Source organism: Antechinus flavipes, chromosome 5 (assembly GCF_016432865.1).
Source record: "Antechinus flavipes isolate AdamAnt ecotype Samford, QLD, Australia chromosome 5, AdamAnt_v2, whole genome shotgun sequence".
NCBI lineage: Eukaryota > Metazoa > Chordata > Mammalia > Dasyuromorphia > Dasyuridae > Antechinus > Antechinus flavipes.
The window spans coordinates 92,724,344-92,745,517 of NC_067402.1; the positions used below are offsets into that span (position 1 = coordinate 92,724,344).

Sequence of the window (21,174 nt, forward strand, 5' to 3'; positions counted from 1 at the left end):
TCCCGAATACAGCAATAATACACTTGATTTGAAAATATGTTACTCTTTGATAGTGGAGGTGTGTCTACTCATCCCAATTTAAAAACAAAGAGATTGAACATAGTTAAGTTTCATTTATAGCAGTATAAATGTAACCGGTTTCATTTGTATATGGAGTTTGAGGTATATTTGGATGAGTAGATTCTTTTAAGAATAGTATCTAATGTTATACTTTCTCAGCCTCTTGTTTGCTCTGTATTTTTTCATTTTATCATTATAAGCACAAATAATCAATGAATTTATTTTAAATAATATTTAGGTTGAAAAACTGTTGCTTGTGACAATTATGACATATTCTGGCACGGGGATTCTGTGAGGTTCTTAGATACTTTGGATGAAACTCGCTGAAACAATCTTACCAAACATTCTTATAACAAATATTAGCAGTGATATTGCCTTTAGTGTAAATAATAGGGACAAAGACTTCTCTCTTTTCTTTAATTCTTCTAATAACTGGCTTTTTCGTGTGGCTTATAATTAACTTGGCAATGTGCTTACTTTTTCAGATTCATTGTGCTTATGTGGCTTAGCTAACAATTTAAAGGAAATCAGAATTTTTGTCTCTGCTGTTACTTTTATTGAAGCAAAAAGGGGGGATGTGCTTTCATTAATATATGGGTTTCGGCGCAAGAACTCTGGGAGATGACTATGAACCATTACATAGAATTCCCAATCCCCATATTTTTGTCCGCCTGCATTTTTGATTTCCTTCACAGGCTAATAGTACACTATTTCAAAGTCCGATTCTTTTTGTACAGCAAAATAACTGTTTGGACATGTATACTTATATTGTATTTAATTTATACTTTAACATATTTAACATATATTGGTCAACCTGTCATCTGGGGGAGGGGATGGGGGGGAAGGAGGGGAAAAATTGGAACAAAAGGTTTGGCAATTGTCAATGCTGTAAAATTACCCATGCATATAACTTGTAAATAAAAACCTATTTAAAAATGTGTGTGTGTGTGTGTGTGTGTGTGTAGGGATTTAAGCTCCTGCTGTCTGTGTGAAGCAGGGCCATTCACTTAAGCTTTTGACAACTATCAAAAAGCTTAAGTTGCCTGGAAACTATAGGGAAGTGGTGTTTCTATCCCACTCCTCCCCAACATGACTTATCTATTCCTACAGTTCTTTCCAAAGTTTAGAAAAAAAGAATAGTCTTTGCTTTCTCACAACAGTGCACAGACAAGTGGCTCCTTCCATTACTAAAAATCAGTTCGCCCCCTCCTTGTCCCTTTCCTGTAAGCAGAGGTTCTCTGCTTCAAGTCTCCCTATTAGTTTGGCTTATTATGTGGAAATGGTCGAATTAGGGCTAGACTTGTTGGCCTCCATTTTAAAGCGTCATTGATTTCACTTCAATCCTTTTATGTTCATTTTTCCTTCTCTGATTTACATTTAGATCTTGCCACACAGGCCAAGAGCTCTCATGTGATTTACTCCTATGTTCATATAGTTAATGTTTTTACTCTTATCAGTCATAATTTTCTCCCTTTCGATTACCTACTTTCTTCTTGATAACAGGTGGTAGGGACTGTCTTTTGGTATCTGCGTCTGTAACTTTAGATATCCTATTTATTGTGTCATAATAACAGTCTTCTCAATCAGGTCTAATTCTTAGCATAGGTGGTTAGGCACATAGTCTCCTGTGCAATAGCATATTAGTAGGAATGATTCTGATAGTTAATGAAAGCTCACTGGTATGTTTTTTCTTTCTTTTTCTTTCTTGCTTTTTGCACTCTTTATTTGAATTTATTGTTTATTTTTAACATTATTATTTTCTTAATTTTGAGTTTCAATTCTCTTTATCCCTTCTACCTCCTCCCACGCCTGAGAAGGCAAGCAGTGAAATAATGCAAAACATATCTATATTAGTCATATAAAAGAAAGTGAAGTAATTATACATCAGTTTGCACTTGAAGTTCATCAATTCTTTATAGATGGATAGATAGTCTTTTTCCATTATGAGTCCTTTGAAATTGTCTTAGATCATTTTATTGATCAGAGTAGCCAGGTTTTGCATAGTTGATCATCATTAATCTTTTGGTTTTTTTTTTTTTTTTTCACTTCTGCTGATGCATTTTCAAAGATTTCTTTCCTTACAGCTTGTTAAAAGGGACCCACTTGACTGGTAAAGTTTCCCAAAAGTTTTTCCCAAAGTTTTCATATAAGTACCATCTATTAATTCATTGACTATTGGTACAGACCCTTCTTTATGGTATGTTTCCTGAGACTTTGTCAGAACCTGACTTTTACATGTTAGTCCATGAATATCTGTCTGTTATAAAGGTCTCTTTTCCCACCCAACCACTCTTTTGCAGAATCAGAATTGTGTATTCCCTGGGTCTGTCAGAGATCTCCCAGGTTTTGGCAGATTTCACTCAAACATTTTATCCCAGTCACTTCTTAATATGAAAGAACCTTCTGTTTCATGGCTCCTGAATTATCAGTATACTTAAATCATTCTCAGTTTACTGAGTGAAAACTTAACTATTTCTGTATCTCGTTTGGAAATTTTAGTAGATGGTGGATTATTTATCTGAAGTTGCAACCTATCTTTGGCTGTGGTTTTGTTTTTAAAGAAAGCAAACATTTCTTTTTTCATTCTGTCTTAGGTACCCTTTCAGCTTTGTTGTTTTAGTTTTGTTCCTATTCTTTGTGGCCCCATTTGGGGTTTTCTTGGCAAAGATAGAGAATATTTTGCCACTTCTTCAGCTCATTTTTAGATGAGGAACTGAGGCAAAAAGGGTTAAGTGATCTGGCAGATTCACACAGCTAATAAATGTCTGACATCAGATTTGATCTGCAGTTTTTGGGCTGCAATTTCCTTCTGAGTGTAGATCTAAGACTCTAGGGATCTACACTGCCTTCTCAGCTCAAAAATGCTACAGTTGAATGAAGGGCATGCCCTTTTCATCTATTTCCTTTTTTTAATTATTGTGAACTTGACAGACAAGCATTTCCATATCTAAGAACAGAAAAGGAGTTTTGCATATATGATGCTGTGACTCTGTTATATATAGCTTTTTTTTTCTATATATACACCTTAAGTTTAGCACAATCGTTTCATTATTACCATGCTCATTTTTGTACTTTTTGGGCCATCCTTTTGCTCTTTATATTTTAAAAATATTTTATTGATTCCTTTTTCTTTTACTTTTTTTGGCAGACTATCATAAGCTATCCCTTGTAACAAATAAATGTAGTTGAATAAAACACTCAGTTTGTCTAAAACTGTAATCTCTTTTTAGGAAACATTCTTATAAACTTAAAGGGTGTTTCTGTCTCCCTTTGCCAGCTGTACATTCTTATTCTTTATCACAAATTCTCTTACACGTATACTTTACAGGTTGCCTCTAGGATTAATATCTATTCCCAAGTGATGTGCCTTGTTTTACGGTAGTAAAAGTTAAGATGGATGGTCCATGTAGTAATGTCCGCCCAAGGACTGCTTGAGCTGGGATCAGCTTTGTAGGTATTGTGAGATAGCATCCTGGGAATTAAAATGTATCATGCCATGTACCTTAGCTTGAGCTGAGGAGAGCTGAATAACCAGTAAAAAACTGGTTCTTAAAATAATAATAAAGTACCTATTTAGTGTTTGCAGCTTACAAAGCACTTTTAAATGTTTTCATCTGTACTTGCTAACTGCTAGGCAGGGCAAAGGAAGTTTATCCCTATTTCACAAGGGAGGAACCTGAGCTTCAGGACAAGTGACTTTTTCTCAAGGGCATGTCAAGATGCTAAGTCCGCATTATGGAAAAGCGAGGTCTTTCTGATTTCTGCTCCTGCGGATCTTCCATTCCTTATTACTCTTAGTAATTCTCTCAGCAGAAAACATTATTTGCTGTTGGAACATCAAGTAAAAATATGTGGGCATGTAATGACCACTGAGTTAATCGGCCTTATAGATTAACAATCAGGACCATAAAAATCACTGAAGTACCAAATGTAGGCATCTAAGCTGAGATGTTTTCCTTTAAAAATTTCTAAACATCATTTGACTACATTTGATGAGAAACAAAATCCATTTTCTTAATTAAAAAAAACTGGATTAAAAAGCAGAGATTAAATGATCAATGTTAACTTTTTTTTCAGATTTTCTTGATATTGAAGAGACTTAGCAAACACAATTGATTTTCTTGTTTCTCTTTAGAATCTATTAGATTAGTGGCAAGTGACTCTTTACAATTATTAATCTTGGAATTTATAATCCGTATGAGGATTTTCATAACTGATATTGAGTGGGGTTTTGTTTCTAGATTCTTTTAGTAAAGATGATGCTGTTGATGAAGAAGAGGAGGAGGAGGAAGAGGAAGATTATGATGAAGATGAAGATGATTCTGAAGTGAAAGAAGACAATGGTGTCCTAGTTCTGAATGACAACAACTTTGATGCCTTTGTGACTGGCAAAGATACTGTGCTGCTGGAATTCTATGCTCCCTGGTCAGTATACTTTGGCCCCACACAAGTAGTTATGTGCCTATTTTCATTCACTTAGTTTTGCAGGGTCAGCAGATTGGCTAAAGAGCCAATAACAACTCGAATATTATTTCTTAAGTGTCTTAGCTTGCAATCTGTGTCTATGGAAGGGTGTAGATCATTTCATTATAATCAGTATTTATTTTTATTTCTGCTGGCTATAACAATAAATTTCTTCTGTCTGTTGTCCATACTTGGTTTGAGACCTTATGGGTTTTTTGTTTGTTTGTTTGTTTTTTACCAAACTTTTGTTTTACCAAAGTACCCAGGATCTCTTGAACTTTTTTGGGGGAGAGTAAGAACATTTCTATTTAACCAACATTTAAAAATTACTATGTATAGTACATACAATATGTATAATTGCAAATCACATTTACAATTGCTAATCTTTAAATTTATAATCCATTAGGGATTTTCGGAACCTGGAAATATAAGTTGAAACCAAATTATGGAGGGCTTTGAATGCCAGGCTAAATTAGGATACACATTTTATTCAGTGGGCATTCAGAAATCACGAAAAGTTTTTTCAACAGAGTAGTTTACATTTATGAATATTAGAAATTGGTTGTGACCACCATGTAAAAGATGGATTGAAGAAGGAAGACACTAAAGACTACCTTAGATTGTGATGACAATTCAGGCATGAAGTAAGAAAGCTGTGAACCAGAGCACTGAAAATTGAAAACATGAGATTATTTCTAGAGAGAAAATGAAAAGGTCTAAAAAAGAGATAGGTATATGAGAGAAACTTGAAGCATTAATATCTACATTCTTTACATTTGTTGTCTTTTAACAGAACAGCAGTATTTCCACACTGGAATTTATTCTGCCACTTCCCAGTTCTTAGTCATGAATGTAATTTTTTCATACATATTATAGGGTCTTTTGCCCCTTTTAGTAGCCTTAAAATATTTAGACCTATCAATTAGTTGGTTGAATTGAAAGGTGCATATTACAAGATTTAAATATAACTCATTTTAGATGGTTATCAGCAATTAGCATTGTTTTCTTGGAATTGTTTTCATAGCCATTTCTACATTAGAGAATAAGTCTTGCTTGTTGGATTTCTGTCAGTTCTATATGGATACTGAATGTCAAATTTTTTTACATATAATTCTCATCTAGAACCCATCCTTATACCCCCTTCCTTTTTTTTTTTTTTTTTTTTTTAAAGAAATGTTGTTAGGGGTGACTAGATGGCACAGTGCAGAGTACCATCCCTGAAGTCAGGAAGACCTGAGTTCAAATTTGGCCTCAGCTACTTAACACCTCCTAGCTGTGTGACTCTGTGCTACTTAATCACTTAACCTCAATTGCCTCAGGAAAAAAAAAGAAAAAAAAAGAAACATTGTTTTTTGTCATGCATAATCCTATTATATTACATTCTTTACATTCTATAACATATTCTATAAACTCTCTAATAATTTTCCCTACAGATAAAAAATATTTCTCATCTGGGTGAAACCTTAGAGAGCATCTAGTACCCCACCATGACTGAACTGGAAGACTTGAGTGAAGGGACAACTTCTGAGAGTGACTCATACCTCATTTTGCATCTCCACAACTTTCACTTACTGCCCTCTAAAGCTAGGCAATAAATACATAATCCCTTTCCTACATGGCAGCTTTTTAGATACTTGGAAGACACTTACCATGTCTTCTAACCCCATTTCAGATTTTTCTATTTCAGGCTAAATTTCCTTTCCCACCCTCCTAGTTCCTTCATCTGACCTTCATAAGACATGTAACCTTCTTATCTAGTCAGCCCTCTTCTAGATTGTCATCTTTAAAGTGTGACATTCAGGATTTAATGCTGTCTTCTAGATCAGTGGTGGTAGCAAACTCAAATAGAAATGGGAACACCAAGTGAAATCCACATATTGATTTAGAAAACCACATATTAACATTATCTATTAGCACTTTTAAAATATATATATTATTATAGTAGTTTAGTGTAGTATATATTAGTATGTAACAGTATAGTATATATTAGTATCATATATTAATGCTATATATTCATATTTTTATTTGTTGGGTTAAATATTTCTCATTTTCATTTTAATTTGACTGCAGCATTTGACTCTTGCTCTGGAGGTCTTACCTGGATAGCATACAGTGAAACGGCTCTTTGCTAGTCATCGATATGATCCTTTGCTTAATGCAGCCCTAAATTGCATTAGTTTTCTTAGCTGTTATTTTACTTCAGTTCTTTGATCTCGTAGGCTACTAAAACTCTCAGATCTTTTCCCAAGAAACTGTTTCCAATTCAAAATATCTGACTTTAAAGTTGTCCTATACAGAATACCCATTTCTACTACTCTCTTTTATATTTGTGAAGTTGATTTATTTAAAAATCTGACTAAGATTTTATATATGTCCCTATTAAATTTTATCTTATTAGATTTGGCTCAAGGTTCTAACTTGTCCAGATCTTTATGGATCTTGGCAGTATGTATTTGTCTCTTTCCTACCTTTGTATCATCTATTATTTTGGCTTTTGCTAACTTTTCTTTTATCTGAGTCATTGATAAAAATGTTAGTATTATGGAGCCAAAAGATTGATTTTTAAAATGTCATGGAATTCAACTTCCCAGTTGACATTAAAAAAAAAAAATTTACCCTTTGCTTTAAAATGAAAGCAAACATCATATGCAATGGGGATGTTCTAGAGTCTTTTCCAGTAAAAGTGGATGTAAAACATGCATGCCTATTCTCCTACTGACTGTTATTTGATATAGTTCTAGAATGCTAGTAATAGCAAAAAAAATGAGAAAGGCGTTTAAGGCTTAATAAAGATAGGCAAAGAGGTAATAAAACTCCCATTTGCTGATGCTATAATGGTTTATTTAGAAAATTCTAGAAAATCCACAAAGATACTAATTGAAACTAAATAGATTCAGGAGAATTACAGGCTATATTAATGTAAATTAAGAGCATTTTTGTATAATAATAAAGTCTAAGAGAACCCAGTAATAGACAAATCTCTCCTTACCAATTCTTGGCATCTTAACTATCTAAGCCACAACTCATCTTTTTTTCACAAGACTTAACAAAAAAACTTTTGTTAAATTCTTTGCCACAATCTAGGTAAATTATATAGTCTTCTCCTAACCTGTCAGAATAGTGTAACCCTAACACAAATGGAAATGAGGTTTATTGATAAAGCTACACTAGCACTTTGTGATCACAATTGTTTTTTTTTTCCCTTCCCCTCCATTTAATGATATCTTTTAATTGAATTAGATTTTATGATGATACATTTTATTTATTTGTTTATTTATCTTTTTTTTTTTAATATTCTTGGCTCTTTTGGAAGGGGAGAGGGTTCTCATAGAACTTGGAAAGCAGTGTTATACATTGCATAGAATCCATGGGGTGACCGTTATATTGAAATTATTATTGAAATAGTTACTAAAATAATAATATTTTATTATATTTTTTCCATTCAAATTTATCTCCACAGAGTTTTGGTTAAAACTCCTGCCCCCAAACCTCTTTTCACCCCTAGACCTCCCAGAAATTTAATTTTGCTTTTTTATAACAGCCATGTAATACTGTGTGGTACAGTTAGCTATTGAGATGTTACTCCTTACCAGCTCCTAAATTCTAATCAGGTTTCTAATTTGTGGTCCATGAATTTGTTGTTTTAAAAAATATTTTGATAAATATGCTTCAATATAACTGCTTTTCTTTTTAATCCAGTGTACTTGTTTTTATGCATTTAAAAACATTATTCTGAAATGGTGTCAAGAGGCTTCACCAGAATGTCCAAGGGGCTCACAACATTGAAAATTAAAAGGTTAATAACCTTTGCTTCTCTGAGAACAGAGATTTTATTTTGTCTAAACTTTTTGTCTTATAATCCTTAGTGTGATGGTATCTCCCCAGAAGGCACTTGTTAAATATTTTTGACTGTTCATTTGATAAATAGTAAAAACTGTTGGCTAGTTTAGGAATTATCTAATCATTTTCTTCCTAATATCTTCTTACCTCCTCCTTGGGAAGCAGGCTACTATGGCTCACAAACTGTGCTCTCCCCTTTTATTTTGGTTTTTTTTTTTTCACTGCTTATATAGTTCAGTTAATTCTTTCTCAAGGTCACTTAGAAATATATCTTCTACAATCTTGAAAATCCTTCTCGCCCAGTCTTGGAATTCTTGACTTAATTGTAATTGTAGTACTAAAAATCTTTTTGTGTGTTTTTTATTTAATGAAATCTTTAAACTTTAACTATTTTTTTTCCCCTCCCTAATCTTATCTCCCAGGTGTGGTCACTGTAAACAATTTGCTCCAGTGTATGAGAAAATAGCTAAGACTCTTCAAGAAAATGATCCTCCTATCCCTGTTGCCAAAATTGATGCAACAGCAGCATCTACATTAGCAAGCCGGTATGATGTAAGCGGCTATCCCACCATTAAAATCTTAAAAAGGGGGCAAGCAGTGGATTATGATGGCCCAAGATCAGAAGATGGTGAGTGGACCTCTGGTTTGCTTAGAGCCTAAATCTGTGGCTTGCTCATAAATGAATGTTGAGATGTTTGGTAGAGGGCTTAGGATAAGCCATTTTAAAGATTTGGACCCATAGGCTTCCCCTTCCCTTTTAAGGGTCATTTACCTAGAACTATTTATCTTTAAACTCAAACATTACCCATTTATTCTGGTTCACCTTCTGGGAATTTTTCTGGGAAGAATTTGATACCTCTGCTATAAAATACATAAAAGTATTTTCCTCATAATTCTTTGAAGTAGGTAGTACAAATGTACAGTTGTCTTCATTGAATGGCTGAGCCCACTGACCTAATGAATAAGTATCACAGGTGGGACTGGAACTCAAGTGCATGTCATAGAATAATCTCTTTGAAAGGATTTTTCATTTCTGGTGTCAAAGAAAGAAAGTGAGAAATTTGATCTTTTTCATCTGGTTTCTTTCAGATATTGTTGCTAAAGTCAAAGAGGTTTCCCAACCCAGCTGGACTCCTCCACCTGAAGTGACTCTGGTGCTCACTAAAGATAACTTCGATGAAGTAGTGAATGATGCAGATATCATTTTGGTGGAGTTCTATGCTCCTTGGTAAGATGCATATCACTTTGATAAAGTGGGACAGATTTGGTGTTAAGTAATTATTGAGCACTTTCTCCTTTCCTAGCTCTGAGTTAGATGCAACAGTGATGATCCTCTGAAAGAAGAGCTCACAGGTCCATTGGGAAAAGATGATGCACAGTAATGAGAGGGGGGGAATAAGTGGGCAAAGTGTAAATATTGCTAAAAATCAGAAAAGGCAAGGGAGGGTATGTAAGTTTTTCTATTAATTCAGAATGTTTTCAACTAAATAATTACTGATATTTTTAACCACATATTAATTTTTTATAAGGCAATAATTATGTATAACAAACTTAAATATAAATTTGGAAGTTGGTGGGGTGAAGACCAGATACATGATTTTGTTGGAAGAGGAAGATCTTGATGAGGAATCTTCCTCTGACGCAGCTGGGTAAGATTAAAGTATAGTCCCTAGTGAGTCCGTTACTTGTGGATCACTCAATCAATTTCTGTCAGAGTAGAAGATTCCTATTCTTAAGTTTCAGATAAACTCAGTATCCATTATTTCCTTGGATAGTTGGGTTTTGATGCATTGATCTGAGTTGTTAGGTAAAGAAATCAGTTTTCTCTTTTGGAAAACTTCCAGGACTTCATATGTTAAAGAAATATCAATTGTCTTCATTTGCAGTGTTGATTGTTTAAATGGAGAGCCAAATTGATTTTGAGAATGGCAGTCAGAATAAATCCTAGACTGTGTAGTTGGCTGTGAATCTTTGACTTTATCTTTGTTTTTTTGTTCTGTGAATGGAAGATTCACTTAAGCTTAAGGTTTTGGTGAGGATTTCCTTCTGATATAGGGTGCCTCTGAGGTCCCTTTGGGAATTCTGATTCTGTTTGTCTTTATTGGAGTTGTTCACCTGAAAAATATTTCTCCTTTGACAGGTGTGGACACTGTAAGAAACTTGCTCCAGAATATGAGAAAGCTGCGAAAGAACTTAGTAAGCGTTCTCCACCAATTCCCTTGGCTAAAGTAGATGCCATTGAGGAAACTGATCTGGCCAAGAGGTTTGATGTCACCGGATACCCAACTCTGAAAATCTTCCGGAAGGGAAAGCTTTTGACTACAATGGCCCACGAGAGAAATACGGTATTGGCCCTTTTTGCTAAGACCACACTGGGGAGGAATAGCACCATGATTTGGGAGTTTTCAGGAAGAGAGGCATTGGTAAAAATCTGCTTCTAGGTGCACTTGAAATAGGGATTGGCCAGCACAGAGCTGAAGTTGTCAGTCTGGAAAGTAATGGTTGATCTGTTTGAACCGCGTTACCCTCCTTAGACCTGTTCTTTGGTTCTAGGTATTGTGGACTACATGATTGAACAGTCTGAACCTCCATCCAAAGAAATTTTGGCTGTGAAACAAGTCCAGGAATTCCTGAAGGAGGGAAACGATGTCATCATTATCGGCATCTTCAAAAGCGCTGATGACCAAGCTTACCAGCTCTATCAGGAAACAGGTAAGTTTCATTTCCATAAATGAGAAAGAGAATGGGGGTTGCTGCCTTAGGGCACTAGTTTTGGACTAGTAGGCTACCATTTAACTTCTTGTAAACCTTGTATATGGAAGAGCCGAGTTAATAGATAGGTTTTTAGAGATTTGGTAGAGTCCTATTAAAGTGAATTTCTCTGATTTTTCTTCCTTGGAGGTGATCTCTGTGTCAGATTATGACAGGGTTTCATTTCTGGGAAGTTCTCTGTAGAATTAAAAAATATATGAATGGAATAGAAGTCAGAACTGCTTTGAAAAAAAAACTCCCCACCATCACAAGATAGATGACTCAAAACCAGAATTGTAGACTTGATAACAGATAACAAATACAGATGTTTTTTGTAGACTTGATAACAGATAACAAATACAGATATTTATTTCATTTTGCATAACAGTTGCACATATAAATTAATCCCATTATTTTCATCAGTTTGCTTTCTCGTTTAATTTGCTTCATCTCCTTTTACCATTGATTCTTGGCAACAGCTAATACTTTTTTGTTTTAAGTTTCTCTTATGTGAGAAAGATTTTCTTATGTTTTATAAATTCCATTATTTAGGATCTATTTTGGCTAATTCTACTGATAAAATTCAGAGATTCTTACTTGCCTCCTCCTTTATTTCCCAGCGAACAACATGAGGGAAGATTACAAATTTCACCATACTTTCAACAATGAAGTTGCAAAATTCCTGAAAGTCTCTGATGGAAAGTTGGTTGTGATGCAGCCAGAAAAATTTCATTCTAAGTATGAACAAAAAATCAATGTTTTAGATATTAAGGTGAGTGGTATTTCCCAGGCATTCTGAGTGATACTGAAGATTTATTCATTGTTAAGTAAAACACTGATTGTTGGGCAGTCTTAATGGTCTGACTTTTTTCTGTTCAAAAAAGTGAGATTTCCTTCCCTGACATGTCATCAGAGCCTCATTTACTAGTCTGTGTCCCAGGAGTTAAGGCCAAAACTCCAAAAAATATCCTTGGTTTATGATCTGATTGAACTAGGAAAACACAAATATCAATTCCTTTTTATTGTTTACTGGAAGACTTAGCATTAAGTTTATAGATTTGCATTGTGTGGTGTCCAAGTATCAGTGACTGCTTCTGGCAAAATGACAAATCCCAGAGGGGATCTCAGATACTCTAAGGCAACTGGCAAGACTTTAACTTAGCCAGCCAAGATTAATAATTCTTTTTTCCTGCCTTCGACACTAAGTAATGGACAGTATTGCCTTTCACTACCTATTCTACTATGGCATTTTTTGTGTTTCTAATTAAATTGGGAAGTTTTTTTATCCTAACTTAAAAGTCAAGTATCAACCTGGACTTTGATAATGATAATTCGTATTTCTGTGGTGCTGTCCTTTACAAAGTATTTATGTCATACCCCTGTGATGTAGGTTGTTCTCTGTGCCTATCACTAGCGATAATCCCTCCACTTGGGTCACTTATAAGCCTATCATTTCCGAAGACAAAGTTTGGGGGACTCCTTCCCTGTGCCTTGGGATAGTCTTTTCACTTTGAGAGAGGCTGGTCTTCACCTGCAGGCACACAGTCCACTGAAGGACGTGAAATAACAAGAAGGAAGAAATTCTGTTCTGCTGGTGTAGTCTTTACAAACCCAGGGTCATCCCCTTGCTGTAACTAGGCATCAGAGTAGAACTTGAATGGAGATGCAGTGGTACAAGGTCAGATATAGTTATTTTATTTTGTACGCTAAGAAGCTTTTTTGTATATCAAATAACAAGTTCAGGTAAGTGAATTGTCTTCTAATTAAACTTTTTCTCACTTGATGTATTTGTTTTTGAAAAGATAAGTTCTGAATCTCTTATAAATTTATAGTATAGTGGCCTTAGGGATTGAGAACTGGACTTGGTATGAATCCTCCTGAAACTTACTAGCTGTGTAATCATGATTCCTTCTTTCAAACTTATAAGAGAACATGGTCAAGGACTTAGTTGGATGGATAGATTATGATCTGCTTTGTTGGAGATAATTTCAGAATGAGATCACAGACTCATCTAAGTATCTACCTCTTCAGTCATTTTCAGTCATGTCCAATTCTTCTTGACCCCATTTGGGTGGGGTTTTTTTGGCAGAGATACTGGAGTAGTTTGCTATTTCCTTCTCCAGCTCACAGATAAAAAAACTGAGGCAAACGGGGTGAAGTGACTTGCCTAGGATCACACATCTGGGAAGTGTCTGAGGCCAGACTTGGACTAAGGTCTCCCTGACTCCAGGACTGGTGCTTTATCTATTGTACCACTCAGCTGCCTGTAGAAAAAATTCTTAACAAACCTTAAAATTCTGTGTATATGTCAGTTGTTATCTTATTTATCCCAGTTTCCAGTGGGGTTCAAATAGACTAATCATTTTGCTATTCTCTAGATTCAGTGTTCTGCATATATTGCACAGGTGGATGAAATGATTGCTTTTGGTAGTTGTATAAACATATTAGTATATGAATTCATTCTTATAAGTTCATTTTAAAGCATCTGTATTTGATTCTAGTAGCAGATGTGATGTGACAGCAAGTTGGGTGGATTCCCCATCTTCTTCCCTTGTGACTTTGCTTGTCTAGGTATCTCTACATAGATCATAGTGACTGAAGTATTGAGGCAGTGACATCTATTTAAAAACATCATTCATATTTGAACTATCTTCTGATCTTGATTAGTTTATAAGTTCAGGCTATTGATATCATTTTCTGGTTGCTGAATACCGAGCGGCCATGAGGAGCTGGTGGATAGTTCACGCTGAGCATCTCAGACAAGGCACTTTTGCTCAACTAAGTTACATTATCTTCAGTGCCTATTCTTGTTGAAAATTTTTCTTCTATGGCAAAGACTATCTATTTCTGTTAATGATTCCTCCAGTAGCAAACCTAAACTAATAGGGACTAGACTGAGCCCAGCTCAGTCCCCACCAAAAGTGCACATTAAAACTGATGTTGTATAAGTGGTAATTGCTTTAAGCTTATTCAATTTGAATTTCAAAGTGCTAGTAAGACTTTTTTTTTTTTTAATGTATCTAATATTGGCCTTCTTGATTTTTTTTTTTTTTTTTTTGGCTAGAGAAGACCAAGGTATCTGTAAATAGCACCTCAAATGGTCTTTCTTTACTGTATGTTAAGAATTTTGTACTTATTAAGTCAAAATAACAATTTGATATCACTGGAAGAAAATCCACAGATTGAATGGAATAATCAGATAACTTGATATTCATATAATGATGTTAGAAAGGTATTTTGGTTATCTTCTTTAGTTCAGAAGCCTACTTGGCTTCATTTAGGAGAGAGAATGTATTTAAGGATATGCAGATCTAAAATGGACTTAAATCACTGAAAAAAATACCATTTAAAAAATGAACTTCTTTTTCTTCTCAATAATATTTTATTTTTCCAAATACATGTAAAGATATCTTTCAACATTCATTTTTGTAAAACTTTGTATTCTAAATTTTTTCCTCTCTTCCCCAAGATGGCAAACAATCTTAGGTAGATTACATATGTTATGCTATCCTTTTAAATATATTTCTATATTTGTCTTGTTGTACAAGAAAAATCAGATTAAAAAAACAAAACCCAAAAAATAAAAAAAGAAAAACCAAAAAGGTGAAAATACTGTACTTCAATCCACATTCAATATAGTTCCCTCTCTGGATGTGATTAGCACTTTCCATCCCAAGTCTATTGGAATTGCTTTGAATCAACTCATTGTTGCCAAAGAATCAACTCCATCACAATTGATCATTATATAATCTTGTTGCTATGTACAATGTTCTCTTGGTTCTACTCACTTCATTTAACATCAGTTCATATAAGTCTCTCCAGATCTCTCTGAAATCATCCTGCTAATTGTTTTTTATAGAATAGTAGCATTACATAATGTTCATATACCATAACTTATTCAGCCATTCTCCAGGTGAATGGGCATCCCCTCACTTTCCAGTTTTTCTTTCCATTATAAAAAGGGCTGCCACAAACATTTTTGCACATGTGGGTCCTTTTCCATCCTTTATGATTTCCTTGAGAAACAGACCCAGTAATGGTACTGCTGGAATAAAAGGATATGCACATTTTGCTAACTCTTTGGGCATAGTTCCAAATTACTCTCCAGAATAATTGAATCATTTCACAATTCCACCAGTGATGTATTAGTGTCTGAGTTTTCCCACACCCCCTCCAACATTTGTCATTATCTTCTCCTCTCAGCCAGTCTGAGAGGTGTGAAGTGTGGTACCTCAGAGTTGTCTTAATTTGCATTTCTCTAATGCAAATAGTGATTTGGAGCATAAAATATGAATTTTTTTTTAAATTGTTAGGGTGTATTTTAAATAACTTTTTTTTTTTAATGTGAACATCAAAGCTTTCATCATTCTCCATTACACTTGGGTTTTTAAAATAATTTATAGTACATGAAAAAACCAGCATGATGTGGGCTATGTCACTTCATGATCAACTGGTTCAGTAATTAGAGAATTAGAAAGCTCTTCTATAAACCCTTTGGACTTTTTGGTACACTAGAATCTGCTAAAGCCAACTTGAAAGTACTCAGGATAAACAATTATTAAATTTTCAGTGTGAACAATTTATATCTAAGAAACCAACAAGTACTACAAATCCCAGTTTAATTTGTTTTCTTAGTTGTCTAGGCTTTAAAAGGGGGTAGTGTAGATTATAACCCCCATCACACTCCCAAAGGGCTCTTAAATATTTACCAAGACATCCGTATACTGCCCTATAAACATTGCTTGAGCTCAGGAATGCAGTAGAAAGCTGAAGGAATGAATCTTCACCAGACCAAAGACCTGATGACTTGGCTAATTAATAAGTGATAATAATTGGCATGTCTACAGTGCTTTTAAGTTTGCAAAGTATATATTTATTTGCTTTATATACTTTGTCTCATTTGAGCCCTGCAACATTTTTGGATAATCTCCTATTACTCCTTAGCCAGTATATCTTTTTTGCATCTATAATTTTTTTTTTCATGTAACTAATTGTGAATGCTATGTTTAAAATCCAAAACATAATTGGCCTACAAATAAGGAGTTGGGGATTTTCTCGTTCTTTGGTAACATAGATACAAAATGCCTTCTTTTAAGAAAAGTGGAATTGGACTATCTGCATGATTAAAAAAAAAAAAACTTTGCTAGTAATTCACATACCACTGAGAAGCATTTAAGTCAATATGGATCTTTTCTGGCTCCTTTGTAGTTTTTCAGGAAAGTTGACAAGACTTTCAATCATCTCCCCAATGGTAACTTTTTTCATTGATTATGTTAAATGTTCAAGCTTTCTGTTTCTTGTTTGACCCCACTGCATAAATGACCAGAAATGTTCCATATCCTATTAAAGGGATTCTCTCTTGCCCCTGATTACTTTTCAAGCTTTATCTAATTAAGGCTTTTGATTGATATTAAATATTTGATTTTGCTTTTTGCTTTGACTTTGTATTGACTTGGTTTTTGTTTTCAATTTTGCTGATTAAAGGAATCAAAGATTTCTTATTGCACTTTTGATTTCTGGATTCTTTTTCTGCATATTTATTTTTTGTTGCCTTATATTGGACAATATGGCATTTAATTTTTCTGCTATCTGTAGTAGTTAGATAATTAATTGGCTCTTGTAATTTTTGTAATATTGTTATAATCATTTTTATGAGTATTTTTCAGTAGTTCCATATTTCTTCCTGTGTTTCTTACTGTGGCAGTAGTTTCCCCATATACTGCTATGTGCAGGACTGTAGTATTTTTGTACTTTCTGATATTGTGGGAAAATGTATCAATTCGTGGTGGTTATAGGTTTCTTGACATATTATGTCAGTACAATTGTTCTACTGCCTGGATTCATGCCACTAAACTCAAAAAGGGTTTTTTATAATTCCAATGTAAGTAATATAAATGTAAACATGTTTACTAGCAGTGAAGTCTTTCAGAGTAAGCAATTTTCTGTCACCCCTCTCTCTGTCCTTTATTTACTGAGAGTGATGGAATCTGAGTGTTCCTTTCAGGCACAGCTTTTCTGTTGTATTATATTCATATCAATTGGATGTTTGTAACAGGAATCCACTGAAAGTGCTGCCATCAGGGACCACGTGGTAAAGCATGCTGTGCCATTGGTTGGTCATCGAACAACTTCCAACGACGCCAAGAGATATGCTAAACGTCCTCTGGTGGTTGTATATTACACTGTGGACTTCAGTTTTGACTATAGAGTTGGTGAGTGGCTATTTATTCAATTAGGTTATCCACTTAATTACTTTAAATCTTTCTTCTGACATCTTTGAAAGTTAATGACCTTTGGGGAGTGACTGAAGCTCACAAAAAAACCAATTTTTGTTTTAGGTTCGTTTTCTGTTGTGATATTCTTACACCTTCAGAATCACTTTACATTATGTCATTTCTATAATACATAACTATTTTATTCTCCCTAGAAATCATCCAGCAAAGATTAGGATAAGTCATATTTCTGGAAGGCACCAGGAATTTTTTGCAAATGAGGAAATCTCACCTCTTTAAAGTGATTTGGTCAAGCACAGGGGCATTCTGCTCTAAAGCTAATGGCTGAAAGACTAGATTAGAATCTAGGTCGCCTGGTATCAAGTTCAGTAGTCCAATCTTTTAACATACATAGTTCTCACCAAACTTATTCTTACCTCCTTTTAAAAATTTCTTTTTAAAATTATATACTTAAAAGTCACCTACAAAACAAAATATTCGAATATACAAAGAATAAGATTACATATGAAACCATGAACTTTGTTATGCACAATTTATTTTTAAAGACATAGATTAAATTTAATAATTGCCTTTTATATCCACTTCTGATTTTTTTTTCTTGTATGTATTTTCAATGCTTTTTAGAGGGAGTCTCTTGTACTTCCAGAAGTATAATTAAGCTTTTTTATCTAGACATTGTATAGAAAACTCAAAATTTGTGCTTCATTAGCATATAATCTAGGTAGAACCTTAAGTATCTCAGGAAGCTTGAACTTTCAGTGCAAACTCTTTCATAAATTGTCATGTATTCTAATTGGTTTCAGCAACTCAGTATTGGAGGAACAAGATCTTGGAAGTCGCTAAGGACTTCCCTGAATATACCTTTGCCATTGCTGATGAGGACGACTACTCTTCTGAAATCAAGGACTTGGGACTGAGTGACAGTGGTGAAGAGATTAATGTAGCTATCCTAGCCGAGGGTGGCAAGAAATATGCCATGGAACCAGAGGAATTTGATTCTGATACTCTCCGAGACTTTGTGGTGGCATTCAAAAAAGGTGAATCATCAGGGATGACAAAATTATATGTCAAGAGGGTCTTCATAGGTGAAATCTTGGAGATCACCATTAATTCTTCTGTATGAAGTAGGATCTCAGAGGTCTTTGCTGCTGATTATTTTCAGTGTACTGTTAATCCCACCGTCTCTTTCTCATTTTATTTATTTATTTATTGCTAAGGCAATTGAGGTTAAGTGACTTGCCCAGGATCACACAGCTAGGCAGTGTTAAGTACCTGAGACCAGATTTGAACTTCTGATGTCAGGGCTAGTGCTTTATTCACTGTACCAACTAGCTGCCCTATATTCTCTTTTTTAAAAGAAAGCTCTTAACATAAACATAAAGCTCTTCATACCTACTCCCTTTCTTCCCTTTTCTGGTCAGAGAACTGAGGCAGCACCTTCATTTCCTTGCAAAGGAAAGGGGGTAAACTTGACCTCAGGTTCTCCTGAGTATAGAGAACAAAACTAAAGCAAAGGAAAGCAGCAACAATTAGAATAAAACCATCAAATAAAATAAAATTTTATAAATTTTATAGAATAAAACCAGTGAGTGCCAGGCACATACAGTAGGGCTTAATAAATGGTTATTGAATTATATGTGGTAGGTGCCTAAACTTTCTCTCAAGGAAAACCATAATCAAAAACTGATTCTAATCTTCATTATGTTCTTTCCTTTGGTAATGCATAAGCATTAGTTTCTTCTTAATCTTGCTTTAAAATGTAAGATTCATTATCCATTTTGCAGTTATAATTACTCATTCATAAAATGACTGTTCAGACAATCTCAGCTATCCAATAAATAGTTCAAAACAAAATAAGCCAAAAAAAGCACATCAAAAAGGTGTCATAAAGGCTAACACTAAGAACAAAACAAAAAATGTCTCTGTGCTTTCTTTTTTAAAAATAATTTTTATGTTTTGTTATTGGACCTAACAAACATAAACCAACATGAACATATGAAGAACAGATGAAAAAAAAAGATTACATATGAAACCTGAAGTTTTATCATATACAACTTTTCATGCACTTAATTTACTGGAAAGCCCTTTAGCCCCTCATCTAGTCTTTTTACTCTTTTAAGTTTGTGAGAATGATATATTAGAATAAATCTGATTATTTACCTTTAAGGAGTTAATGAGACCTTTCTAAGAGATGTTTCTGTTTTGAGGGAGAGGGTGGTTAAAGCAATGCATTATTGAGAATAGCATCCCAGCATTCCTCCCCAGATGTCCGGGTTAGCGTCAGAGCTGGAAGAGATATCAGAAGCAGTCTTACTGCAGAGTGTCAGTTGACTTGTAATAAATAGTAGTCATGCTTGCCAGATGGAGAAGCTCCTCCATTTGGGACCGTTGCACTGGAACCTATAGACTACTGATCACTTCTCTCCTTTTCCCTTTAGGAAAACTAAAGGCAATCATCAAATCCCAGCCTGTGCCCAAAAACAACAAAGGGCCTGTAACGATTGTGGTAGGTAAGACATTTGACTCTATAGTGATGGACTCAAAGTCAGACGTCCTTGTTGAATTCTATGCCCCATGGTGTGGACACTGTAAGCAGCTAGAACCTGTGTACACCGAACTGGGGAAGAAGTACAAGCATCGGAAAAACCTGGTCATAGCGAAGATGGATGCCACTGCCAACGATGTGACCAATGACCACTACAAGGTGGAAGGATTTCCTACTATCTACTTTGCTCCTCGCACTGACAAAAATAACCCTATTAAATTTGAAAATGAGAAGAGAGATTTGGAGCACTTGAGTGCATTTATAGAAGATCACACAAAACTGAGCAGGACCAAAGAAGAACTTTAAAGGCCAAGAGGAAGAAGGGAAAGGCTGTGGATACACTGTAATTTTCCAATGAAAGGTTGCTGAATGGGGAAACAAATGAGCCTTGTAGGCAAAAAGGGTTTGGGTGTTAAAGCAGTTGCAGTATCTGATTTTTTTTTTTTTTTTTTTATTTCACGGTGTGTTACAGACATGGAACTGACATAAATGTCTCATGATAGTATGGTTCAGATATTTAAGGAAAATACATCTATTTTTGTCATTATTTGGGCTTGATTATTTTCATTTTTTAACCTCTTTTTAATACTTCACCAACCCTCAAGCAGATAGTCTCTATGTGTGAATGTGTGTTGTTTTTTTAATTTAAATTTTAAAAAAGAAAAAAACTTTTGCCAAATCACTTTGATATTTTGACTTTTTATTTTTGATCATCGTCTGAAGTGTTGTAGTTTACAGCGAAGTTAATTATTGTATTTTTTTTTTATTTTTGTAGCTTTATTTCAAAAAAGCCTAACCATTTAAAAATTTGATTGGTGGGAGCAAAAGCTATAGATTAGAGTCATCACAACAATTGACTTCCTAGTCCCCCAAGGATGATAGTATTTGTCAGTTCTTTTTCTGCCTAAAACATCTTGAGGATAGGTATACAGTGAAAATTGTGAGTAAATGATGTTTAAGATTGTTGACGATTTGGAGGGACTATAATTGTAACTGCAGGAGTTTTTCTTGGAAACTGTTGGCCCAAAGATAAAGCTAACTGACCTGTCCAAAGTCACGCCAGGTAATAAATAGCAGAGCCTAGGATTTAAAACCTCTCTCCAAATCTAGGATTCTAGCCATTACACCATAATGTTTTTCTCTCAGGTTTCTCTTCTCCTTGGTGTTTCCCTTCTATCCCTCCCTCCATCCCCTCAAAAAAGACTGTGATACATTATCTATTAACACCAGCATATATTTCATAAAACACATGCAGTTGGAAACTTCATTAACAGCAGTAAA

General features: G+C 34.6%; 1 protein-coding gene across 1 annotated transcript in view; it reads left to right on the plus strand.

Annotated features, from left to right (window-relative positions):
* The window catches only part of PDIA4 (protein disulfide isomerase family A member 4), a 31,733-nt gene extending 11,158 nt beyond the window's left edge, over nt 1-20,575 (plus strand). The window contains 10 exon segments of the mRNA XM_052000638.1: nt 4,302-4,485; nt 8,787-8,992; nt 9,454-9,592; nt 10,505-10,674; nt 10,677-10,709; nt 10,918-11,076; nt 11,736-11,887; nt 17,171-17,327; nt 18,152-18,385; nt 19,787-20,575. Of these exon segments, the coding sequence (XP_051856598.1) occupies nt 4,302-4,485; nt 8,787-8,992; nt 9,454-9,592; nt 10,505-10,674; nt 10,677-10,709; nt 10,918-11,076; nt 11,736-11,887; nt 17,171-17,327; nt 18,152-18,385; nt 19,787-20,199 (1,847 nt within the window). The 3' untranslated portion in view covers nt 20,200-20,575.
* The last annotated feature ends 599 nt before the right edge of the window (nt 20,576-21,174 follow it).